This window comes from Magallana gigas, chromosome 1 (assembly GCF_963853765.1).
Source record: "Magallana gigas chromosome 1, xbMagGiga1.1, whole genome shotgun sequence".
NCBI lineage: Eukaryota > Metazoa > Mollusca > Bivalvia > Ostreida > Ostreidae > Magallana > Magallana gigas.
The window spans coordinates 514,029-541,196 of NC_088853.1; the positions used below are offsets into that span (position 1 = coordinate 514,029).

General features: G+C 35.5%; 3 protein-coding genes and 2 long non-coding RNA genes across 7 annotated transcripts in view; 3 read left to right on the forward strand and 2 right to left on the reverse strand.

Moving 5' to 3' along the window:
• The window catches only part of LOC117684008 (uncharacterized), a 92,211-nt gene that overhangs the window by 11,678 nt on the left and 53,365 nt on the right, over positions 1–27,168 (reverse strand). For 2 of the 3 annotated variants that reach the window (XM_066076052.1, XM_066076048.1), the window contains exon 1: positions 2,825–3,237. The exons of the other annotated variant lie outside the window; for it this stretch is intronic. The gene's annotated coding sequence lies outside the window, so the exon portion shown is untranslated. Of the gene's footprint in view, positions 1–2,824; positions 3,238–27,168 lie in introns of those variants that run through there. 3 annotated transcript variants of the gene reach the window in all.
• Positions 7,820–13,800, forward strand: LOC117687338 (uncharacterized). The gene is made up of 11 exons (XM_066078678.1): positions 7,820–8,284; positions 8,821–9,195; positions 9,351–9,560; positions 9,845–10,099; positions 10,188–10,196; positions 10,538–10,558; positions 10,705–10,818; positions 11,184–11,336; positions 11,490–11,780; positions 12,949–13,284; positions 13,419–13,800. The coding sequence occupies exons 1-11, from the start codon at positions 8,248–8,250 to the stop codon at positions 13,640–13,642; spliced, it is 2,025 nt and encodes a 674-aa protein (XP_065934750.1). The 5' UTR covers positions 7,820–8,247; the 3' UTR covers positions 13,643–13,800.
• The window catches only part of LOC136272936 (uncharacterized), a 160,346-nt gene continuing 148,662 nt past the window's right edge, over positions 15,485–27,168 (forward strand). Inside the window, exon 1 of the long non-coding RNA XR_010711003.1 lies at positions 15,485–15,759. This is a non-coding gene — a long non-coding RNA (uncharacterized lncRNA). The remainder of the gene's footprint in view (positions 15,760–27,168) is intronic.
• Positions 15,669–19,834, reverse strand: LOC136272933 (ralA-binding protein 1-A-like). Its single transcript, XM_066076135.1, has 3 exons — positions 19,711–19,834; positions 18,720–18,922; positions 15,669–17,420 (listed from the first exon to the last, which is right to left on the reverse strand). The coding sequence occupies exons 1-3, from the start codon at positions 19,772–19,774 to the stop codon at positions 17,289–17,291; spliced, it is 399 nt and encodes a 132-aa protein (XP_065932207.1). The 5' UTR covers positions 19,775–19,834; the 3' UTR covers positions 15,669–17,288.
• Positions 24,157–26,543, forward strand: LOC136273095 (uncharacterized). Its single transcript, XR_010711272.1, has 5 exons — positions 24,157–24,257; positions 24,497–24,561; positions 24,822–25,016; positions 25,662–25,899; positions 26,047–26,543. It is a non-coding gene; the product is annotated as an uncharacterized lncRNA (long non-coding RNA).

Genomic DNA, 27,168 nt, shown 5'->3' on the forward strand with positions numbered 1-27,168 from the left:
GGCTGGATTTTTAGAGAAGCGGGGATGAAAAATATAAACTAAAATGGATGATATATACATGTACATTTATTATTTTGCGGTTTATAAAGGGTAAACTGCCCCAAACCATTTCATATCATATAAAACAAATAAATATTGAATTCATTGCTTATACTTTAATTTTTTTACTCTTCATTGTAAATAAAAACGGTCATTTGACCCTTAAAATGACGTAAAATTGTACAAAATTCAAACGTAACGTCAGGTGTATTGATACGTTTTTGACGTTAGTCTTATCATGAAGTAGGCAACATTCTTTATATGATATTCAACAATTTTTTAGCCAATCAGAAAGTGCATTACAACCAGAATTAAATTATATACCCATCTTTTTTTCTTTCTTGATACTGTCAATTTTACAGAGTTTGATCTGAGTTTCCAGATCACCACACTGTGGTTTTTCCGATTCCGTATCACTGCTCGCTGAAACTGATTTGTTCTTAGGGTCAAATTTCACTATAATTTTTTTAACTGTTCCAAATAGAAATTTCAGATAAAAGACGATTTTGTTGAAAAAACAATAATTGGGGAGGGGGGTCATCCCCCATTCAACCTCCCAATTGGATGTATACATGATTTATTCATATAGACGTAGAACACAATATGTTTATTGTTTACAAATTAATGTAAAACGTTTACTACTAATCTTTCCTGGTATAAAAATGTATGAAATTAAAAGAAGCTAGTGTATGCTAGTAATGCAACTGTTAATACGATACGCATGGACCATTATCATCGTGATGTCATGAAAAAGTTCAATTCAATATCAATATCAATATAATTTCATTGCTAGCCTAGTATATATTTTGATACAAACTCCCACTGACTTGGATCCCCCAAAGCATGTCCACCACCAAACTCTCATTTTTGCTATTTTGGACTGGTTTTAAAATGTCGAAAATTAAAGTAGGTTTTCAATTAATTTTACAATATATGTATAACTTATCAGGCAAAATTCAATTATAGTTGATGGACATCATATCACACTTGTTGAAATACCAAAGGTGTAAGCAGTTACTCTGTTGCAGGCATTTTTCAGTTTATTGACAACATGTCTTAATCTAAGTATAGATATTCTTACATGTAACACATGTTTAAGTGACAATAACTTGTTTCAGGGACGTATATACTAACAAGCAGTATATACGTCCCTGCTTGTTTCTATATTTTTTTTGTAATTCAGGTAAGTGATTAAGATATTGATAACAACTGACCCCATTTCTTACATGTTATACATGTTTAAGGACGGCGACGCAATTCATTTCCACGGTAGATTTTTTATTTAAATTTTTCTATAATATGTTAATCAGTTAATGACGAGTGAAAATCAATTTAAAAAAAATTATATTATCATCGACTTCCTTTCTTTACTGGGGGCATTTCAAAATTTGGGACTAAGGGTACGAAAATTCTCAGATATAAAAGAATTAAGTAATGGGAATTTTCTGGGTGTGGGAAAAAATGTAGGTCATCGAGATTGTGGTAACGTTAACTTATATTTTTTATTGAAATCATTAATCACTTATTATATCTACAGGTACATACAGCTGTTGGATTGAAACAACTTACCCCCTCCTCCCTTACCTGAACTAAGTTACAACAGTTTTTTTTTCTCGAAAACTTTACATATACAGTCGTTTGACCAGTTCCGAATTTTGACCAGTTTCGAATAGTTAAGAAGTTAAATAGCAAAAAATTAATGAAATAAAAAATGTGGGAAAAAATCAATACCTTTAATATAAACACGTATTAATGCTTGTTTGAATTCTGCTGTAGTTTCATTTTTGCGGTCATACATGTATTTGATATCGGTCTTAGATTAGTCGACCTACTTTCGCTTTGTAATAAATCCAGGTCATTGGAACGCTAATATGCACGTACAATCGTCTGTCGGTGCCTTAAATTTTTACTTGTAACAGTAACAAGATTTCTTTTTTTAAATGAAGGTTTAGTATGTATTCTAACATACCCAAAAGCAAACAGGATAAAAAATAAAATAAAAACGCAAATGGAAGCAGAATTTTATTTAGCCGTCATTTTACGAGTTCCGAATACCCAATTTGTTTCCCTCTGTTTTAGGATTTAATGAAGATATTGATTGAAACAAATACTTCTGAAATTCATTAAATGTCTTTCTCCGTCTTAAATAAATCATATTGTACCACAATAATGATAAGTGGAGGGGCTGCGACTGTATTCCGACAAGGTGTTAGAAACCAGGCTAAATTATTGTTACGGTGATTTTGTCTGTCATTTCCGTGCAAATCAAACTGTATTGTTAAGAAAATACCAATAACTGAGATGTTTGCATTAAACCTGTTATTCAACAGGTTAAGTCAATCAATAGTTTTAGGACCGAAACTTTTTTATCTACATTCCATATGTATAGGAACAGTTATGTTATTCGGAACCCATCGGCTTATTCGCAACTGGTAAAATGGCTTCCCACGTAATTTGTTAGAATAAAATTTTATTTTAAAAAAATTAAATACAGTAATATTGCATTTATATCAGCAGGGATATGGTGTATATCGGCCAAAAAATTAGATCTAAAAATAACACCCAGGAACATTTACAGCACCTCCAAATCTATACCCTATTCGGAACTGGTCAAACAACTGTACATGAATGACATGATTTCCGGGTAGCCATTTTATTTCAATATGTAACGTTACATAGGCCTAGTTGATTTTTAAATATATCGCGTTTTAACTCACATACTATTGTCACTGGCATGGTATATTGACGAAGTAGACTACATTGTAGAATATATGATATGACAAACCTTTTGTTTCACGGGGAACAATCATCTAAACGAATAGAAATAAACTTTCCTTTCCTCTTCGGGTCTTCCCTTTGTCTATCGTCTGTTCGACATACGTCACAGCGATGCTTAGACGTTTCGACCCCAAGTCGTTTCGGTCCCAGATGATGAATATACCGAAAACGCTGTTCGAATATTTAGTTTTTAATGTATTAATCGGTCAACTTAATTTTCATTATTACTTAATTTAATCTTTATATTACTTAACGTAAATATTCTCAAAGTAAAGTTAAACATATTTTTTTAAAGGGGAGGGGGGGTCTGTGTCTGAACAAACGACTTAGATCTACATGTATAATTTAAAAAAATGTCAACATTGAGGAAATAGGCACATAGCATCGTTTTTGAAAGTGGGAGGGGGCCAAACTTATCCAAAAAATCTTGACAAGCAAAAAAAAAAAAACCAAAAAAAAAAAATTAAAGGTTACTTTCCAAAACCCTGAAAATCCTAATCCGTGGTTGGGGTGGAGGGGGGGGGGGGGGGTACCATAAAAGTGGGGGGGGGGGGGGTACCATAAAAGTGGGGGGGGGGCCAACTCGATGTTAATTCAATTTTTTGTAGGTAAATTTAAGAAAAAAAAATGTTGTGCAAAAAAGTGGGAGGGGGGATGCTACGTGCCTGGGAAAGATGTTTCTACATTTCTACATATTTAGCAGAAACGTTGGCGAGAACAACTCAAGTGTATCTACTGGTCAGTTTCATTATATGTGCTTTCTTTTATTAATTCATGTCAAATTTCATTATGCGTTTGTGAAATAACAAGTTTTCGTCTTTTGGACGGCAATCCTACTACCTCTAGCATAGCTGCCCAGTCACGATGACGACACCGGAAACCGTGTTTATTTCAGCAGCAAAATCATCGCACTTGTTGAACTGAAGACAGGCACATAACAAAATGTCATGGACATTCGGTATATACACGCACTTTTTACACAAAATAAAATAATCAATGAAATCAGATTATAAACGAAAAAACTGGATGACACTTTAATTTACAAATATTAAGTACAACTCAAACTGCCATTATATAGACGCAATCTATATAAGAAACGCCATCATTCATTAAACATACATGTATTATATGGACAATCACCAAGACTGGGCGATGAATATTCATAAACAAAATGTTTTGTTTAACTTCCTAGACCGTTTTCCTATGTTACAAAGGATACCCACCAATAAAGATCTTTGATAGAATGGTGAACAAGTTAAGGTGTTTTAATTAACTAATTTAATTATTTTAATGGATTAATGTATTTGAACATATATGGTACTGAAAATGAGGGGGGGGGGGGGTCCTTGAAACAAATAATCGACATCATTCTATTTTGAAAACAAAATCTGAAGGATTACAAAATTAAATGAATTGACCTACTGTGTGTTTTGTGTCAAGAAGAAATGACGGAGCTAGATTTTTTCAGGAAGGTGGGGAGGTATTTTGTTTGGCGGTTTTTGGTAGCTTTGCTATACTAATTTAATAAGTTATTTTTATTTTTAATTTTAAGACTTTGGGTCTGAAACACCATGCCCCCTCCGCTTATACATGTACATTGAACCGTGAATGAAAGGCTTTGCATTATAACCGAGGAATTCTGCTAAAAGTAAAGCGAAAATTAAGTTCTCACACAGTGATTCTCAGCTATATATAGCTGTCGCTGACAACGTGTTGTTTCTTGATTTGTATACATTGAATCAAATATTTGCGTAATACATGTACGTGCATTTTACGTACAAAACAATCCCAGGCACCGGACGTTAGGCCTATAACTTTTTGTATTAAAAGAAATATTTACATTCCACGTATATTTTGCATGTAAAGCTACTGCAGATATAGCACCATAATGTGGTAGAGTGTCATTTTTTAATTTGTTTTTATTTAAATGATTAAATATCAAAATGCAACCAATAATTTCTACAATTCGCGTTTTGAATATCCGCGATGACTTTCCGTAATTAATAAAAGCATACAATAGTTTTGGTTTTTATTTTACTTATTCATATAAGTCCTGAGGCTAGCTATTGAAATCCTTGATTTTCATTGGTTGAGGGAGATTCCCGCCAAGTTCTTGGTACTGGTCAGTCAGAGCGAGAAATATTTTCAGTCAGTTGTGAGGTCAATCTTGGTTCCTGGGTTATTTGACTATATATATATATTTACATTAATTAATTACGAAATATTCCAGGACATTGACTGTAAGTTGACTTCTTTTTCATACTAAGTCTTTATTTTCCATTAATTAATCTGTTTCTTACTGTTAATGTAATTTAAATGCAATATACCGAGTTTCACTTAGTAGTGATCAAATTAAACTTTGTTTGAATCAAAGTACATGTATATGAAGTTTGTATATCGGTTTTATATGTTTATTAATAGGGCTATTGGCCATTCAGTATTTTCACCCATTAATCGGGCCATACACCTAATTGGAACCCTGATCCATAATCAGGTATACATGTATAGAAGTATGTATTATATTTATTATGAATAAGAGCTGTATAACTCATATGATTATTATTTATGATTGTGTACGTGAACTTATCAACGATCAAGTTCTTATATAAATTTATACGTGTATATCACTTTGATATAAGGGGAATAACTCTTATGATTCTTTTGCATAATTTACTCAGTATATATTGTCAACTTTTAAAGAAATTAATTCATGTATAATTCTATGAAAATGTCATTGTATTAATATAATATGTTTATTGTTATAATGAATGCTTATACGCTATTGTTGACCTTTTACAGGGTTCATAATGAAATTATAATAAATCCATCGAACCTGAGACGTGGAGTTTTCATTTATAGATATGTCATGTGCAAATTTAGATTATTGGTAATCACAATTTGCACATGACAACTTAGTCATGTTGTATATTTTATTTGACAAAATGAAATATATCAGAAAGGACACATATATAAAGAAAACGCTACTACAATAACACAGACAGGGTACTAAAAGGTTAAATCACGAGTTTTAATTGTGACGTCACAACGTTGAACGCTGATAAATACAACGTCACAAGCGAAAATCAAAGATCACGCTTGTGGCTGTTACTGTGGCTCTTCCATTAATTTGAACTTACCCATAGGATAATACAGTAATTTGAGGTATAATTGGCATTTGCGTACAACGCAAGAAGGTAAAAAAAAATGTAAATATAAGCATTAAATCCTTATTTTTTGAAAGATATAGTCTCGGTGTGTGCAAGCAAATTTTCATAACACGCTAGCGCGCGTTACTCAATTTGTATGCACACACCGCTGCAGTTATGAGACTATATCTTTCAAAAAATAATGATTCAATGCCTAAATACCCTATACCTAATAATACACGCCTTTGTTTTAATATGACAAAAAATTTTAACGTCATGTGCCTGTGAATAAAATGCATATATTGATTGATATTTTCTAATTATGTTGTACTTTAAACATACACGCCTTAAATTTAAGACCTATGTGAATTCTTGACTTTGAGCTGTAGAGGTCCTTTATCGTGCCAGCGCCTACTAATGTCACTAACCATCATACAAACAAAGATATGCTTGAAGGTTTAAAGGGGTAGGGCTACCCCCATGTTCTTTAAAATCAGTATTTTTTCCCCTTAAATTTACATAAAAAAAAATAAATTTCAACGGACCCCCCCCCCCCCCCCCCCCACACACACACACACTGTTCTCAAGTAAGTAGAAATTACAGGTAACATTTATAAGGGTACCAGGTTTTAGGATTTCAAAGATCGGCGCAGTGTTTTGCAAATCTAAAATTTTGGTAAAGTATGCCCCCCCCCTCCACTTTCAACAACAATGCTAATTAAGATGTTAAAGCAATGTAAGCTGTCGGCGACGGTAACTATTTTCAATCACCGAAATCACTCTAAAACAATTTAACCACATTAAAACATTACATTTTAAAATGATGCTATCTGCTTTTTAGTCTAAAACTCGTTTGAAAGCAAATTAAAGCAGTTAATTAAAAGCAGATTCCCAACATTTCAGCATAAGATAATGATCAATAACTTTTTTGGTTACTTAACCTTAAAGACAAGGGAATACTTAACCTTGTGGGCAAATTTATCAATGAAAACATGCTATAGTACTCCTTTTAAGTGAAATATTGTTGGAATTAACATTGTCAATTGCTGTAATTGTTATACTTAAATAATTTTTACACTATTCTTTGGCATGTCTTTCTCTTTTAATTATAATATTATGTCTCTCTTTTAATTATAATAATATGTCATGTACTTGTCTGTTCTGGACTTTGAATTAGAAGTAAATGTTCTGAATTTGTATCTGTATGCGTTTAAAACGTGAAAATATGCTCAGCGAGAATGTTTGTCTTGCAAGACAATCACTGACGTATTCAGAATTATGCAAGTGACCTACATGTAAATTATGTATCCTGGAGTACCGTCCCTTGGTGTATCTGATGTAGAGTACCACCCCTTGGTGTATCTGATGTAGAGTACCGCCCCTTGGTGTATCTGATGTAGAGTACCGTCCCTTGGTGTATCTGATGTAGAGTACCGTCCCTTGGTGTATCTGAAGTAGAGTACCGTCCCTTGGTGTATCTGATGTAGAGTACCGTCCCTTGGTGTATCTGATGTAGAGTACCGTCCCTTGGTGTATCTGATGTAGAGTACCGTCCCTTGGTGTATCTGATGTAGAGTACCGCCCCTTGGAGTATCTGGTGTAGAGTACCGTCCCTTGGTGTATCTGATGTAGAGTACCGTCCCTTGGTGTATCTGATGTATTGAGTACCGTCCCTTGGTGTATCTGATGTATTGAGTACCGTCCCTTGATGTATCTAATGTAGAGTACCATCCCTTAGTGTATCTGGTGTAGAGTATCATCATGTCTTTGTATATACTTGTTGTAAATTGCATTTTTATTGAACTGTTACTTAATTTATTCTAATCAATCAAACGTTGAGAAAAAGATATACCCCTTGACGTAAATGGTGATCAAAACAAACTGTTTAGTTACTGAATTTATTAATCTTTCTATTGTGTGTAGAATGTTATAGTGACATCCCGTAAATACTGGCACGCAGTGACTGCCCGGGCACCTGCTACTGCCTCGGTGTGTACAATGTGCGGGTCTACAGCTCAGGTACGGTCCATCCGATCGTCACCTGTCGCCTTGTCGGTTTGGTCAAGGAATTATCAAGCCAGGAGATAAAACGGAAGTCATTCTGTTTAATCAGCGCATGCATCGTATCTCCACTCACGATAGTATATTATATCGATTGTTCTTTCTTCAGGCGCAGCTTTCTTACTTCTTGTTAGAACACTTCTAGGCCTAGTTATTAAGCAAATATTTTTTTTTTGGAAAATTTATTTAAAAAAAAAGAAATATAATTTTATTCAATGTGACAATGACTGGAATTATTGCGTATATTTTCTTTACAACAGGTAAGAACACTATAACTTTCTTTTTTGATAAATCGTCCACTGTTAGTTCAATGTTATCAATATATATATCTTGCATGATGTATTTGTATATAATATTTTCTGATCCAATAAAGAAAAAATAGCGGTATATAAAGCTTAACTTCCAATGTCATTAGAATAACAAAAAAATTGATTGAGGCAAAAAAGATAAAGAGAAAAAAGTGCATACAGTTATGTTGTGTTGTTGATTTGATAAACCACCGTCATATGAAAATTAAAGCTAAGTTACCAGTATTTGAACCTGATGTTTTCGATGTTGAGTTTTCTTTTGTTTTTATGAAATAAAAAAAAATTAATATTAATATTTTAGACGATTTAAAAAAAATAGAAAAAAAACCAAGATACAAACAACTAAAATTACTTTAATTTAAGACTTTACATTTTGAATTTAACATTGTATTGGCGAACTTTATATCTCTGATTTTATATGTTTAAGAAATGCATGAAATAACGGCATCGTTAGGACAAGTTTATCAAACACTATAGTTACATTGTAGTCCTACACTCCACACTCAGTGAACCCGATAAAGAACTCATCAGAAGCCGCCATCATAACAACAAACACAAACGATTTAACTTACCCCGGGGGTCTCCCTCTATGATGGGAGGGGGTGGTCCCTTCCACGGAGGGGGGCCAAACAGCAGCCCAATGGGAGGAGTCTTGTCCCACGGGCCGATGTCAGCCCCATCAATGGGCCCAGGGGGCGGGATGCGAGGTCCGCGCCCAGGGGGCGGGGCGATGGGCGGGGCGATGGGAGGACACGCCCCTTCCTCCGTGTTTAACCCCTCCCGCTGTCTGAGACGTGTACGGTGTCCCCAATGGTGTCTAATGGTTGATGAGTTTGGCTGTCAATCTTGTCCATGTGGTCCAGGTAAATTATATCAATACCTTTAAGAATCATTTTAGTTCGTTTTTGTCATAATTATTGATCAAAGAGTATGATGAGTATGATCAATAAATGATTGATACCTACTAGAAGTATATGATTTGGGGGGATTTATGGCGGTGCAATTGATACTTAATTAGGCGGCGGAATGATGGCGATGTCAGGCGGTTCTTTCATGTCCGGCATGCCTTCCATGGGCGGAGCCGCTTTCTCTCACGTCAATCAAGGACCAGGAACTAAGACAGACTGTCTAGGGGTGGAGCTATGCAAATCAACTTGTGAAGGGAGGTACAGGATTGGTCCTTTAGGATCAGACGGATGTTCGTCCTGTGACTGCAGCCCGGTATCAGGTAAACCAGTACATGTTCCTTACTGGTTTGTTGTAGGGATTCTGTTCGGCATGTTGTCAACAAATCAAACGTCATCTTTGCTGTAAATAAATCCTTGTATTTTTTTATAAGCTCATTCAAACATTGTTTCAAATATATATACAACCAAATACTTTCAGAGCAGTTGTAAATCACCAGCATCTCTTCCTTTCTGTTTCATGTCTAGTTAGGTTTGTAATGCTGATTTTTTTTCTCTGAATTTTATTTATATTATAAACGAAATTAATTTGTGAATGATAATTTAGTGGGCGGATCTTCCATTGGCGGTGGAGGAGGTGGATATATGGGTGGATCAAACTTCGTCAATGGCGGATTCACCCCGTTCACCACCTCTAGTGGCGGCTCCAACATCTCAGGGGGCGGAGTCGGGGGCGGCACCATGCCAGGGGGAGGTGGAACTGTATCGGGTGGCCGACCGTCAACACAAGTTACCACGGCAACATCTTCCCACAACACATACCTTGTGTCCCCGCCCAAGGAGTGTCGAGTAGAACAGACGTGTCGGGAGACGTGCGGAACTCACTACCAGATAGGGGAGGCGGGGCGTGCATGACGGGTGTGGCACGTGTATCTGCGTCAAACCGGCAGTCACCTACAGTAAGTCACGTGGTATCAAATTAGATATAGATCAATAGACGGTCTGTCGACTCTAATCCTCTCCTCTCCATGTAGCTACAGATCTGCAACATATATCTAATTATTCACGACTTTCATAAAAGGTCATCTGTAGCAAATTAGTTGTGCCTTAAATTAGTCTTACACAGTCATGACTACTAGCAGGTGACTTTAAATCTTAAAACAGTCAAACGCACGTTGACAACATAAAATGAGATCAATCTTAACAAAACGCTAGTTTTTTTTTCGCTAGAGAGGGCACTTTAAATATGTCTTATATCAACATTTTTTTTTATCAAAAATAACCAGATGTTTCTTTGTAGCTCAAGTTATTCAGCCACAAGGTAATGTAGCTTCTTTGCACCAGTATTCAAAGTATTAAAATAGTACTGTATGATTTTATAACAGAAGTTCATTGTTTCTTCATACTAGTAGTTCGAAAATTATATCATAACGAGATCTGTCTGACCCTAGCATTTGACCTTTGTAGTTCAGCAGATAGTGACCTTGACCTGCCCTAGTTTGGTGTGTAGCTATGGATGTAGTGTAGGCTACAAGTGTGGGACAGACGGATGTCCCACGTGTGACTGTGCCATACCCTCAGGTAAATGACAACTCTCTTAATAAAACTTGACAAAAGTTAACATTGCTCGCATTTGATTACACCCTGACTGTACACATGTTGTCTGACGTGTCGGTTGACAATGGTTTTAGAGGGGAGTCAATTTCAACAGTTACCCTCCCAAACAGGCACCATCTACTAGAATATATTATAAGGTCGCCGTTTTCATTAACATCAGTCGTTTCTTGTTATAAATTCTGAAATGCGTCTACACATGTATAGAAAAATTAGAAAATGATACAATTTTCATTAATTTTTGGAATGAAGGATTATACCATTTTACAATTATTTCATTCACTATCTAATCTTGTATTTATCTTTATGCATCTATATTTTTGATTGGACAGGATACTCCACACATGAGGTTGTCATTCAACACAAGGTTGACTGTGTGACGTCATTCAGCTGTCCTACTTCCTGTGAGGTCGGGTACAAGTGCGGTGTGGACGGATGTCCCACCTGTGAATGTCTAGTTGGATACGTACAGCCCCAGACCACGTGTAAGTCACATGGGCAAGTGTGTGAACGTTTAGTGCAATGTATAGAAGAAAAAGCGTCAGGATTAATACGTTTCACAAACCGATCCATTATACATGGAAAGTACCCACCGTCAAAAACAATTGACAATAAATGATACTTATTTGTTGTTCTAGCTGAATGCATTGATTGCGAGTACATTGACTTCCTCACACGTACACCCGAACCAGTGACGTACGTACAAACAGTACCAAAACAAACAGAAACTGTTTACGTCACAGGAGGGAGCAAGTGCCATGATTGTGACGTCACACCTCAGATGGTGTCATATGTCAAGCCTAGACCACAAACTCAAACTGTTTACGTCAAAAACCCGAACGAGTGTTACAATTGTGAGCCCCCTGTGGAACCCCAGTTGATGTCCTATGTCAGACCCCGGCCCCAGACCGAGGCTGTATACGTCACAGGTAGATCTGACTTTTGCTTTAATTCTTAATTAACGAGGCCGGGTCTAATTAGTTCTGCCCTAGATTTTTTAATGAAATTTTTTACCTGAATTTCTTCTTATATAATTATTATTTTAAGATTAAAAAATAAGACATTTACCACACCGTTTGTTTAGGGGGTCATCTCAAAGTTTGTTAATCTTTAACATAGGACCCTATGGGATTTCGCTTGAAATGTATCAATTTTGCACATGTTTTTAAACTTCTGCCCTAGGGATTTCTTTTTCTGTTCTACATATCAAAGTTATTGCTAAAAGGCATCAAATGGTCAAATAAAAAAAACCTTTTACCGCCTGGTTTGTTCCAGGGGTCTTATCAAAGTTGATTTTTGTATGCCCAATTTCCCAGATTTGTCAGATAATGGCTATTTTTTTATTTGAGAAAGGCGGAAAAGGTGATCTTTATAGTATTATTAAAGCACTCAGACATATATAAGTAATAGAAAAAAATATAACATCACATATTAAGGGGCATTAATATAAAATACATGGTAACTGTCTTGAAATATATGAATTAAGCTATATTTAGGCGGGTTAAGAAAACGTGACAGAGGGTTAGGCCTGCTGAACCCACTTCACGCTTTCGACTCGAGCCCAAATATAGCTTATACTTCGAAACAGTTATGTTTATTCCACAATATAACATTTATTTTACGCATTAAACGAGCCATTTTCAACAAATTAGCTGAATATTTCAGTTGAAACTATCACGCCATGGCGTCAACCAAGCAAAAAGAAGACGTCACAATACAATGAAACGCTGCGCGAAAGCGTGCGTACTCGTTCTGTACTCGGCCTCGTTAAGACTTAATAAAAACTAGTCCTGCTATGTATTTTCAATACGTTTACTTTTTTGTATTTTTGTATGCGTGTTATAACACGATGAACCAAAGCTGTGCAACATCGGTTTTTTTCGTCATGTTCTTGACGTCACATCAAATTACCTTATAAGGTAAATCCAAAAATATGTAACGTTAGCTATTATCATTTAATTAAATTACTGACATATTTGGTATTGTTAATAAATGTTCATTTTGTATTGATTTTTTTTTCTTTTTTCTTACAGTAAAGAAAACGATAGTTATTGTAATACTAATAGACATGTTTATTTTATAATCAATATTTGCCAGGGTCCACAGACTGCAATGGCTGCAATAAACCTCACACCTACTACGTACAGAAACCCTCCACACAGACAGTGTATGTACAGAAACCGGAGACTGAACACACCGGAATCCCGGTATATGTAGACCGGCCACGCCCACAAACCGTATTGGTCACACAAACCTCGGGCTGTCACAACAGTAACACGTGCGGCTCAAAAGTCCCGGATACAGAACACATGGGGATCCCTATCTACGTGGACAGACCGCCTCCGCAGAAACAAACGGGGGTCGTCACTCAGACTCAGACCAACACCAAGTGTCACAACAGCAACACGTGCGGCTCAAGTCAATACGTCACAGGTAATGACGTCATAGAACCTTTGTTAACATTTGATGCACTGATAAGTAAGGGTCTATTAATAATTTATCTCAAACAATTTCAAAAAGACGTTTATCTGTGGTGGAAAATATATTATCGTTTTACGATTCATAAGGTTCCGGTGGTGTCATCCTGGGTGTATTGACGGGCGGATCAAGTTACTCTATAGGATCAACGGGCGGTGGCGGATCCTATTATAACATTGGGTCTACTGTCGGGGGTGGATCTGGTACCTCTTTGACACACGGGGGCGGGGGAACTCCCTATGGTATCAGTGGTGGTTCGGCAGTCTACAGCAACGGGCGCGTGCTTACTGACACAGGAAGTGGTGAGTATTGACGTTGAGTAGAGTCATTTCTGTACGTTTGCAAATAACATGACTTTTATTACAAACGACCTTCATTTCTGTCACTTTCATGGTCTAACCTCTGTCTTTTTTTCTCTACATGTGCTACAGTTTACCGACCTTTTTTAAATACTGTTCTTTTGTCAACTACTACTTATATTATTATCATAGCCTACACTGCTTTTTTGTCCACTAAATCCTTTCTCTATATTACAGCCTAATGTCCCCCGATGAGACATGACTGTCACCCTTCCTGTATCAAGTATGACGACCCTCACTGTAGACGCTGTCTGTGTTGACAGGTAAATATACATACTGTATCGATGTTTACATCTATACTGTATCAATGTTTACATCTATACTGTATCAATAATTACATCCATACTGTATCAATGTTAACATCCATACTGTATCAATGTTTACATCTTTACACTCTATCAATGTTTATATCTATACTGTATCAATGTTTATATCCATACTGTATCAATGTTTATAAATTTACACTTTACCAATGTTAACATCTATACTGTATCAATATTTACAGATATACTGAATTAATGTTTACATCCATACTGTACCAATGTTTACATCTTCATGTATATTGTATCAATATTTACATCTATACTGTCTCAATGTTTACATCTACATGTATACTGTATCAATGCTTACATCTATACTGTATCAATGTTTAGAACAAACTGTATCAGTGTTTACATCAATACTTTACTTGGAGTCCAAGTTTTAATTATGTGCTTATTTTTTTCTTTCAGAAAGAAGTTTATCACAGGAAGGCAGCGTTACTATAAAAAGGGATTATCAAATAAATGTCCGATACCTCAAGTTATATCTTTAATTAGTTTTTATTCATAATTATACCAATAACTGTAAGGCAAATCATCTCCTACGAAGACAAAACATATATGAGTCCCAAAAAGATTACTTCATATATCAAAATGTAATTGATATCAACATCAATTACTCTCAAAATTAAAATTCCATATCTTAGTTCAAATACATTAAGATATTTCAACACGAAATACTTTGTTTATTTTTTCAGCAATTGCATATCAATTAATCTAAGATCATTTTTAATGGTGCTAGGGCCCAGAATAGAGATTATATTTTGGATGAATCAGGCTAATCTCAACTCAAAATCAACAAACTAGTAAACTGATTAAGGGTCAATCCTGATCTCAACTTAAAATCAACAATCTAGTAAACTGATTAAGGGTCGATCCTGATCTCAACTCAAAATCAACAATCTAGTAAACTGATTAAGGGTCGATCCTGATCTCAACTCAAAATCAACAATCTAGTAAACTGATTAAGGGTCGATCCTGATCTCAACTCAAAATCAACAATCTAGTAAACTGATTAAGGGTCGATCCTGATCTCAACTCAAAATCAACAATCTAGTAAACTGATTAAGGGTCAATCCTGATCTCAACTCAAAATCAACAATCTAGTAAACTGATTAAGGGTCAATCCTGATCTCAACTCAAAATCAACAACCTAGTAAACTGATTAAGGGTCAATCCTGATCTCAACTCAAAATCAACAATCTAGTAAACTGATTAAGGGTCAATCCTGATCTCAACTCAAAATCAACAACCTAGTAAACTGATTAAGGGTCAATCCTGATCTCAACTCAAAATCAACAATCTAGTAAACTGATTAAGGGTCAATCCTGATCTCAACTCAAAATCAACAATCTAGTAAACTGATTAAGGGACAATCCTGATCTCAACTCAAAATCAACAATCTAGTAAACTGATTAAGGGTCAATCCTGATCTCAACTCAAAATCAACAATCTAGATATCTAATTAAGGGACAATCCTGATCTCAACTCAAAATCAACAATCTAGTAAACTGATAAGGAACAATCCTGATCTCAACTCAAAATCAACAATCTAGTTATCTAATTAAGGGTCAATCATCTTTAGCATGGTAATGTCTTAGCCTAAACAGCTATATCAATCTATCTACCCCATGATAACAAACAAACCTGAGAATTGGAGTAACAATGATATACACAACTTTATTGCACAACATGCAGGTAATAACAAGATACATATAATACACATCACAAACAGTCAATACAACATGCAGGTAATAACAAGATACATATAATACACATCATAAACAGTCAATACTACAGTAAAACTCGTTTTGTACGAACACGGATATTGCGAATTCACAGATATAGCGAAGTCATCTTGGATCCCCAGTAATGTAAATTAAATGAATTTCTTATACGGTTATAACGAATTACGGATATAACGAAGTAATTTCTTAGGTCCCAGTGACTTCGTTATAACCGAGTTTTGCTGTATATCTACTCTCAACTCAATCACATTATGGACATGTACTAGTGATCATAAGACATGAAAAATCTAGGCATCTTAGGACTTATTGTGTCTAATCTTAACTTAATTCAATGATCTATCAGAACTTAATTCAATTATCTACAGCTTCTTGTGATCATTAGATAGTGTTATCAAGGAATCGTATTCAAACTCGGAGATACAATATACAGAATATCATTGGCAGAAAGATAAGGTATTAAAGGTCAGCTGTACTCCAAACAACCTCACAGGATCTGCCATTCCTTGCGTCAGCATTTAATCGCTTTTATATAAAAGTTACACGTCTGAAATGCCAGATTTGACACAACTTCTTACAAGTACAATGTACTGACACCTGATACCTGGAATAACTAGTGCTGTTGAAAACAGTCAAAGGTGTTCTTCACTGTTCAAATTTTATGCCTATTTCATCTTCAAAACATACACCTATGCTCACACATTTGCTAACAGTTATTACTTTCAAATTGCAGATTTCCAACATTTCCAAGGAATATTCATTTAATAATTCAAGTCCTGACGAACTTAAAAATTATCATCAATCATCTACACGTTAGATCCTTTAACTATGTTATTTACATCTGTTGCAACACGTTCTCTGAGTGTACAAAGAAAAACTAATATCAGCAAATCTACTTAAGTCAAAACTTAGGGCAGGATGCAGAATCCATTACATCCTAAGCAGCCTAAATATAAATGGATACATGTCAGGGTCAATAACTAAAGTATTAACAATAATTACATTTGACAGTAATACACTGTTATATGAATACTATCATTGATGTAAATACAGTTTACTATATATTCTATCAATAAAGATATGAATTGTCTGTTTTCATTCGAATAATAAATAATCTTAACGCTGAGAGAGAGCTCTCTCCAGATGCTGTTGTTGTATAACTGTTGATGTGTGGTGTTGTTGTCAAAGAATTGCCTGAATGCTGAAAGAATTCTTTGGCTGTTGTTTTGTTGTCTTTATGTAATTGTTGTGTTATTGTGATGTTATCCAAGGATCGCCTGTATACTAAGAGAGCTCACCAACTGTTTCTGTTGTATCATGTTGTCTTTATGTTATTGTTGTGTTATTGTGTTGTTATCCAACGATTGCCTGTATACTAAGAGAGCTCTCCAACTGTTTCTGTTGTATCATGTTGTCTTTATGTTATTGTTGTGTTATTGTGTTGTTATCCAAGGATTGCCTGTATACTAAGAGAGCTCTCCAACTGTTTCTGTTGTATCATGTTGTCTTTATGTTATTGTTGTGTTATTGTGTTGTTATCCAAGGATTGCCTGTATACTAAGAGAGCTCTCCAACTGTTTCTGTTGTATCATCCGGATCTGAACCTTGACATCCAGACAAATCATCCTCTCTTCATGGATTTTACTACACAACTCTGCATTCTTTCTCTGTAAAAAGAATTAAGGCATTAAACTTATACATTTCCAAAGAATGTACTTTTTTTTCTCCAAATATTGCACTTCAAAATAACTCTTAGGATATTGCTTAAGTTAAAGAATATAATGATGATGATGATGAATATCTAATTTTTTGAGTGCTAATCAGCAGCTACATTCATTATTTCATTATTTCATTCCTCTACTGTATCGTAGATTACTTATTTTATGCGAGTACTTATTTCTGAAATTCAACCATTTTCCATCAAATTGCAAGAACATAAAATCGCAAATGCCCAAATTTTATCATAGTTTCATGTACTTTACATGTGTCAGAAAACTAAAAGCGAGATTTAAGAATTCACAAGACGGCTTCTCGCGATTGTATGCAAATATTAATTCCTCATGTTTAATTAGGAATTTACAGTATATTTAAAAAGAAACTATTAGTTGCATACCAGAGTCCTCTCTTTTGTCCTGATTGTTGGCTAATTGTTACATCACCTCTTGTCCCTTATTTCTGTTTATTAGCTGTTTTATTTATTATCTATTATATAATGGTATCAGCTGTTTACACTACCTACAACATTGTTCAATAATTGTGACATCCTGATTCTCATTCCTCGCTATCAGCATTTCAAGATTTACCTGTATCCCCCCCCCCTGTTTATATCATCTGTTATATAGTAGTTTACATTACCTCCTGGTCCTCATTCCTAGCTATCATCTGTTTATATTTCCACCTGGTCCTCATTCCTAGCTATCATATGTTTATATTACCTCCTGGTCCTCAGTCCTAGCTATCATATGTTTATATTACCTCCTGGTCCTCATTCCTAGCTATCATATGTTTATATTTCCACCTGGTCCTCATTCCTAGCTATCATCTGTTTATATTACCTCCCGATCCTCATTCCTAGCTATCATCTGTTTATATTACCTCCTGATCCTCATTCCTAGCTATCATCTGTTTATAAAACCTCCTGATCCTCATTCCTAGCTATCATCAGTTTATATTACCTCCTGGTCTTCATTCCGTACTATCATCTGTTTATATTACCTCCTAATCTTCATTCCTAGCTATCATCTGTTTATATTACCTCCTGAGCCTCATTCCTAGCTATCATATGTTTATATTTCCACCTGGTCCTCATTCCTAGCTATCATCTGTTTATATTACCTCCTGATCTTCATTCCTCGCTATCATCTGTTTATATTACCTCCTGATCTTCATTCCTCGCTATCAGCTGTTCAAGATTTACCTGTATCCCCATACGTTTATATTATCTGTTATATAGTAATTTACATTACCACCTGGTCCTCGTTCTTAGCTATCAGCTGTTTGAGGATCTCCTGTAGGTCCTCCTCGTCCTCACTCTCATAGCTGCTGTCTGACTCGGAGCTGTATTCCTCAACATCTGAGTCCTGTCTTAGATATTTGAGCTCATCCAGTTCCTGGTTTAATCTCTCTATCTCGTGTTTCTCTGTGTCCATCTTTGTTCTCAGTTCTCTTTCTGTAATAAAATAACATTGTATAAATCTTTATCTATCAATGTCTCTATAATGTCTTTTGTGGTGTTTTCAGGAGTATTCTACGTACGAATTGATTTTCTGGAGTGAGTTACTCCCCTTTTCTTCTACCCTCTTGTCATTAGAGATTTTATAAACAATTATCTCATTAAATCTTAGCAGAATTCAAATTACACACTCAATTATTTGTCATAAACTCATTATCGTCTAAGTTTAGCTTCTTTCGATACAGGGTGACATGTCAGAGTCGGAAGTCATGTGACAAAACAGACATGTTGAAAGCACGGGCCTAAAAACACTGCCCGCTGGCCGCATTAGAGAGGTGGCTGCTTAAATGAATTATATAGTGAAAAACTAAACATGCGAGATTGAAACTGGCCACTAATGGCGAGTGGCCGCTGTTTAAAGGTGGCCATAACAGCAGGTGCGACTGAAATTAATAATTATTTCATTTTCAAATGAATATAAAAGGGACCCCTTTTTTGCATACTAATAATCCTCTGTTGCATATTCATTATAATATATAGCCAGAAGCTTCTCTACTTAAACCCTCTTGTTGAATATTCATTATCTATAACCAGAAGCTCCTCTACTTAAACCCTCTTGTTGAATATTCAATACCTATAGCGAGAAGCTCCTCTACTTAAACCGTCTTGTTGAATATTCATCATCTATAGCCAGAAGCTTCTCCACTTAAACCCTCTTGTTGAATATTCATTATCTATAGCCAGAAGTCTCCTCTACTTAAACCCTCTTGTTGAATATTCAATACCTATAGCCAAAAGCTCCTCCTCCTCCAGAATAAGTGCTTGTTCTTCATCCAACAGAGTCATCATTTCATCATCATAGGCAAACTCTCCATCTGGAATGAATATTCATAAAAACATTGTGTTAACATGACATCAGTCAATCTTCCCCAGTTACAAACTCTTGGTCTGTATTTGAGTTTTGTTTGTATTCACACATGAATCTACTTTAGGTTACTTAATACATGTATCTTCCTATTAATAAGTTACTTATACATGTATCTTCCTATTAATAAGTTACTTATACATGTATCTTCCTATTAATAAGTTACTTATACATGTATCTTCCTATTAATAAGTTACTTATACATGTATCTTCCTATTAATAAGTTACTTATACATGTATCTTCCTATTAATAAGTTACTTATACATGTATCTTCCTATTAATAAGTTACTTATACATGTATCTTCCTATTAATAAGTTACTTATACATGTATCTTCCTATTAATAAGTTACTTATACAAGTATATTCTTAATAATAAGTTATTTATACACATTTCAAACACTGACTTCATCTGGTGTTAGTCTCTGTTTAGTCTAACATCACTAACGGCCCTTACTACCCATCTTCTTCAAACACTGAGTATTCCATAGCCCCTCTTAACTTATGTATCCTTTATAAACACTGACTCATTATATTATATTGACTGGAAGGTCAGGAAACTCTGTAATATCCGTATTCAAATGGCTTTTTGATCTGTCCCTCCACGTCCACAACCACATTCAGTGATGGCAGTGAATTGGGTGTTTCGAGGTGCAGAGTCAACATTATCTAATGAAGATGAGCTGGATCTGTATCAGTGTCGTTTTCTTATCTTGGATGATGTGATTTGACTAGGAGCAGCAACGGGAGCCATTGACCCCACAGTAGTGCTGGCTGCAAAAGGCACGGTCGGGGCTGAATTTACTACACTGGCCCTTGGCATTGATGATACATGCATGAGATCCTCAGAGACTTGAGGTACATCACAGTTTGTCTGTTTGCTCATGGTAGGCATGCTTCTTAAAGCTGAGAAAAACCTGGTTGAATCGCCATGCAGAATATTACCCAATGGCTTTAAAGGGGACATGGAGTCAGCAGCTAACGAGAACGACACAGGCTTTCCACAGCTAACCTAAATAGGTATACTTGTTTTCTAGTAGTTTGCTCTACCATCTGTTCTTCCCTTGAGAAAAGTTCCTTCTGCGGCTGTTTGATATATTCCGTTTGATGGGATAGCGTCTAGCAATCTGTTGATATAATCTTGTTGATTCTTTGGACTGAATTTCTGTTGCTGTTTCTCTGTACTGAAAGCTACCATTTGGTCAGGTTCCTGAATTATCTGCTGACATTCCTCGACTTTTTCATTACTGGCTAGGGTGGAGTCCTTTAGGGATTTTATCTCCTCTGCAATTGTCTGCAATGACTGTCCCAGCTGGAAAATAATGGTCTCCATTCGACTAAGGCGCATTTCAGATGACGTTTGGTCTACAGGCAATCCTCCTGGGTGGTTGGCAACGACATTCGTATCTTAAGCAATGACAATTTGTTTTCCTGTATCCACTGTTGAATTGTTTTTATGGAAAGTTGAATTTCAGCAGCAAAATTTTCCTCTTATAACTTCTTGAGTTTCACGCAGCTTGATAATTCTGGCTGCTTTCTTCTCTCCAACACCCTCCAATGTCCGCAACTCTTGAGCACTTGCAGGATAGATATTGACAGCCATAGTAGTACAGTTGTGTGTAAGCGTAATATTTGAGAAAAGGTTTATAACACAAAACAGCTTGAGTGTCTCTGACCCTACCAATGCAACCTACTCTATGTATAAAGAAATGTTGAAATAAGGGCAATTATTTCTCAAAAAAAATGTTCACACAAAATATGTAACGTAGCTAACTTTTTATTAAAATTTTCCAAATAATCCTAAGAAATTATAAAAATAACGTAAAATTTACCAAAAAACTTGATTTGTTTACAAACTAAGTTTCAAAATGAAAGTACTTTCGATTGAGATGACCAATTCCGGGCTCGCAGTCACGTGCTTTCCATCTTGCTCAATTCCAATCCAAAATGGCTAGCACGTGTTTTGTACAAAAATAGCGAACTACAAAAAATTCGTATCTTCCAAATTATTTGTCAGAAAAAAATATTAGATTAATTGAAACGTTCAAAAACTAAAAGGGAACACGTTAATTTACATACACCATTACCACAAAAACAACACTTCTTAGCCGATTGAAACACAATAGTTCCCTGTTCTATGTCAGGTAGACAGACAGGGAAGTAACGGTACCTACGTCATTGACGCCGCTGACCCGGCCTGTAGTAACTGGCTCAGATTTTTTAACTCACCGACCACCTACAGGGAGGAAAACGTCATCCCCGTACCCTGCGCCGGCATCGTGTTCTATATGACGTCACGTGACGTGTATCCCGGGATGGAGCTTTTACTGTGGTACGGTGACGAGTATGGACGGTTTCTTGGAGTAAATAGGATTCATCCGGATATGTTACATAACATCCCCGTGGTCAATGATTCCTTATAAATGATTGGTTAATGATTATTTTTTAAATGACTGGTTACTGATTCCTTGTAAATGATTGGTTAATAATTTGTTGTAAATGATTGGTTAATGATACATTGTTAATGACTGGTTAATGATTCCTTGTAAACGATTGGTTAATGATTCCTTGTAAATGATTAGTTAATGATTCATTGTAAATGATTGGTAAATGATTCCTTATAAATGATTGGTCAATGATTCCTTGTAAATGATTGGTTAATAACTCATGGTCAAACTACACAAACTTGGCATAACTGGAAAATTATGGTCGCTAATTAACCAGTGTCACCAGGATACTGTGAGCTCAATAGTAGTGAACCACACCCGTTCAGAATGGTTTCCGACATATCAAGGCGTTAGACAGGGTGGTGTCCTGTCTACCTTTCTTTATCTTGTTTACATCAACGACCTTATTCAAGCGTTACAGTATGGTAGCCCAAACACAGGTATACTTAATATACCCAGCAGCTGCCCTTCCTTAGCCGACGACTTGTCTTTAATTGCTGTCACTCCACTTGCGCTTCAAAAACTGTTAGACATCGCATATAGGTACGCTTGCAAATGGCGATTTACATTTAACGCATCCAAATCGTGCGTATTGCAGTTCCGTGCACAAGGAGCTAAACTAGACACATGCAACATGTCTTGGCATCTAGGTCCAGCGATTGTATCGTGCAACCGGTCTTACAACCATCTAGGTATAATTATAAATGAAAAAGGTAAACTCTCTGACCGAATGCAGGAGGCCTGTAACAAAGGACAGAAGTCATATTTTGCACTATCTGACCTTGGTTCACCATTCCTAAATCCTAGAACACTGACTCATCTCTACAAAACAATTGTGCTACCATCAGTACTCTATGGGTGCGAACTCTGGAATAATTTGTCGTTTAGAGACAGAAACCAATTGAATATATTCCAACATTTTATTTGCAAAAACTCACTAAACTTACCCAAATTAAGCAGATCAGATATGTGTGAATCGTAGTTCGATGTACTCCCCATATGTGCAGAATTAGACGTTCGAAAGCTATTATTCCTAGGCCGACTATGTCGCCTCAACCCAAAAATGTTAACAAAGAACATTTTCCTCACAAGATTATTTTCTTATTTTCACGATCTCTCGACAAACCAGTTGGGATTTATCCCTGATATTATGAGTATTCTACAATCATATGATCTTACTGATCATTTGTGGACATTTCTGGACGATGGATTTTTTCCCGAAAAACCTTCCTGGAGAAAAATTGTACGTGACAAAGTGACTGCATCACATGTTTCCCAGCGGCGAATACGTATGTCTCACGATCGTGACTTCACACTTTTCACAGAACTTTATATAAACTCAAATCCGTCCTCTATTTGGAAGATACCTGAAAACTACCGAGAAATCTAACTCTGCAAGTTTATCTGCAAACTCAGTACTACCACTCGTTTAAATGGATATCTATATACATGCATTATGTGTAATAATTCATTCTTCAACGTTTTTCAACATTCTTCATATTCCTTGGAAATGATTGGTTAATGATTCCTTGTAAATGATTGGTTAATGATTCCTTGTAAATGATTGGTTAATTATTCCTTGTAAATGATTGGTTGATTAAATACATCAATCACTTGCATGAATATAGCAAACAACACTGATTGGTTATTATGCGATATTGATGAAAAGATGATTTGTGGTAAATGAAATATTAAATATCTCTTGTACATTAATTTTCTTAATTTATTGTAAATGAATTGTCGATTTGTTGTTAATAACTGGCTTATCTGGTTAAACTTATCTCATAACTGGTTAATCTTAATGTCAAAATGTTTTATCCAAGAAAAAAGCAATGTAAAGAGAAAAATACAAAAAAATAATGCGATTAAGGACTTCCGTTTGATTGTTTTTCCCTTTTGTTTGTAGGAACTTTTCAAAGATCTGGATGTCATCATCAACGGGGATGATGAAACTGAAAAATGTATGTGAGAGACTAACAGGCGTAATATCTGTTACAGTGTAAATTGTCAGTGTCCTCTTTATAAAATCAATGAGCCTCAAGTATTCAAATATAACTATTTTATACTTAGCTGATAGAGTTCCGTATAAAAACCTGGTCTATACACACATGAAATAGCATTAAGTGTCTTCTTGATCCGAATGATATAATAAACTTATCTTATTGATATTGATTATCTTATTGAACTTATATCATTTCAGTTTGCAAAGACTTCCTTCAGTATGGAACCAAGAGTAAAAAGTACCGACATTTTACTAACAACAAGGTTAATTATATTACATTGTCTATATTCAATTATTACATTATTTCTTCTGATTGAATAAGAGCCTAAAATTCTGGAATATAAAAAGGTTTGCAGTAAAGGGCAAACATAAAATCTCTGTCTGTTTTAGATAATTATTTTCTTTAGATTTCTGAAGTTAACGTTTATAGTTTATGCTGTATGTGCTGTAGATAGTTGAGTTTATCAGATCTCTGTAGGTAACAGTAATTGCTGTGTTTGTTCTAGTTGTGTGAATTCTTCAGATTCCTGTAGGTTCCCTTCCCGAGGACCGCGCTAACCTGACCACCCCCGCCGGGTTTAAGATCGCCCTGTCCTCCATCCCTGGGGCCGGTATGGGGGCGTGGACAGAGATCCCGCTGTCTAAGTACACAGTGCTGGGGTCGTATGAAGGTCTCGTCAGGAACGGTGTTAACGATAAAGATCCGTACTCCTGGGTGGTAAGACAGTCTCTATACGGTAGTAAACAAGTTATCACTGATTGTAGAACAGTCTTTATCAAATTATTCATCATGACATACACAAAAGTCTATATAAAGTAATAAATGAATCTTTATCTGATTGTAGAACAGTCGTTATCAAACCATTAATCATTGGTGTGTGGAAGCTTGTATAAAGTAGTAAATAAGTCTTTATCTGATTGTAGAACAGTCGTTATCAAACCATTAATCATTGGTGTGTGGTAGCCTGTATAAAGTAGTAGGGTTAGGTCTTATCTGATTGTAAAATATTTGGAATCTAACTATTTACACCATAGGGAGGAAAGTACATATAAGATACATTAAAACTAGAGACGTAAACAACATTATACAAATCTAAACAACAAATCATTAGATTAAGATTGTATTATTTATACTTGGTTTTGTTTGAAGACTTTAATTATTTGTGATATGTCTTGTAAGTAAATATATACATTAAGTAACATTAAATTAGTTTGCTTCCAATGGCCATTGAATATCTTCGTATCAACAATCATTTAAAGCAACTGTTCCTACCATGTTATACACACTGGAAAACAAATTTTAAAAAGTAAATTCAGAGTGGAAAATATTTCGAAACATGATTCCTATTTTTTACGTTTCAAGGTGGATAAACTTGGGGCAAACGGAAGTTACGTCATAGACGCCATGCCACTTGACTGCAGTAACTGGTTACGATACGTAAATGCTCCGCGTAACTTCCAGGAAGAAAATGCGCAACCGGTTCTGTGCGCAGGTTTAGTTTTCTACATGACGATAAAGGACGTCCCGCCGGGGACTGAGTAAATGGTGTGATATGGGGATAACTACGGACTCCACCTGAACGTCAGCCGCGTACATCCGGGTAACTGTGCCATTTCTTCACCATAGTTTTGTAACTGGAATGACCTAAAGACGGGATTAGTCACACTGTTTTTAAAGTATTTTTTAAAATACAAATTCAAAAGTCGTTGATATTTACTTACTCATCTTTTGTATTCTATGTTCACAGAACACGACCTAAACGCCACCGTGGAATTCCGGATTAATGTCGTCCACATCAAGGACAGTCTTGGCGAGGTCCTAGCCTATGACGACGGGTCTCCACTCACCTACGAGAACTGGCTGGAAAACATCACCTACACAGTCGTAGAGAAGTCTTTCGGCTTACTGCTGTCCTACGACTTACACAAAGAACGATGGCGGTGGCTTCCAGAGAGAAACTATAATTACTTCACAGAAAAAGAGGGACTTTATTTACCATTTATTTGTGAAGATTGGGACTCTGAACTCCCTGAGAGTTAACAAGAATCCACTCATAGAAAATAAAACTAGTTTTCCATAACACACCCTTGAATTATTTCTGACCATTCTTTTCGTAGCTGAATGGATCATCGTAAAGTTCATTCAAAAGAAGTAGTACTGCATAAAGATTTATGTTGGCCGGTAAAACAATCGACATTCATAAAATAATTGGAATCTTTTAGTTAATTTAATTGTGCTTAAATAGCTGGAACACCATTAAAAAGAGATAAACTGCAGTTAACAAAAATGATCAACCCTCGTATATATATCATTAGATAAAAAAACATGATTTGGTATAAACAAAGTAAACATATTTAACGAAAATATCAAACATTTGATTTTAAAGTTACTTGAACGTTTTAAGGAAAATAAAGAAAAAACTCGATAAAGAAATTGTCCAAGTACATTATATTTCCAATGTTGTGTTTTGCAAAAAGTTACATAGTAAATAAAAAATTACAATAACAAACTGTTCACCTTCTCAAAAATCAATAAAGCGAAATACAAATGCAAAGCAGAGCAAACCCGGACCTCCTAAAAGATAGAAGTGTGATCAGGTGTCTAGGAGGAGTATGTAAATTGTTTCAATGAAATGATTGATAGATACATCCAGTGTCGTAAGGTTGTATTTTTAATATGATAGCGACACGACTTTTACTTCTGGTGTTAGAATGTTTGTGAACCATGTGTTTTAAAGACACACATTTGTTTTCATTTTCAAACTTTAAGCGGGAGTCCAATGAAAGGGTTGTCACTTGTTTCATTCACTGTAACGTCTGGACCCGTATTTATCGACACATTCAATAAACTCAAATTAACCAAATAACTC

What these genes read in the sequence shown, in the direction of transcription:
- LOC117687338 (XM_066078678.1), top strand. Translation starts at nt 8,248, where the DNA reads ATGACTGGAATTATTGCGTATATTTTCTTTACAACAG. An exon ending in GTATATTTTCTTTACAACAG is followed by an intron (nt 8,285 to 8,820) that starts GTAAGAACACTA and finishes GTTACATTGTAG; the next exon opens with TCCTACACTCCACACTCAGT. An exon ending in TCAAGTTATTCAGCCACAAG is followed by an intron (nt 10,559 to 10,704) that starts GTAATGTAGCTT and finishes TGACCTTTGTAG; the next exon opens with TTCAGCAGATAGTGACCTTG.
- LOC136272933 (XM_066076135.1), bottom strand. Translation starts at nt 19,774, where the DNA reads ATGATGACTCTGTTGGATGAAGAACAAGCACTTATTCTGGAGGAGGAG. An exon ending in GGAGGAGCTTTTGGCTATAG is followed by an intron (nt 18,923 to 19,710) that starts GTATTGAATATT and finishes ATTTTATTACAG; the next exon opens with AAAGAGAACTGAGAACAAAG. An exon ending in CTAAGAACGAGGACCAGGTG is followed by an intron (nt 17,421 to 18,719) that starts GTAATGTAAATT and finishes TTCTTTTTACAG; the next exon opens with AGAAAGAATGCAGAGTTGTG.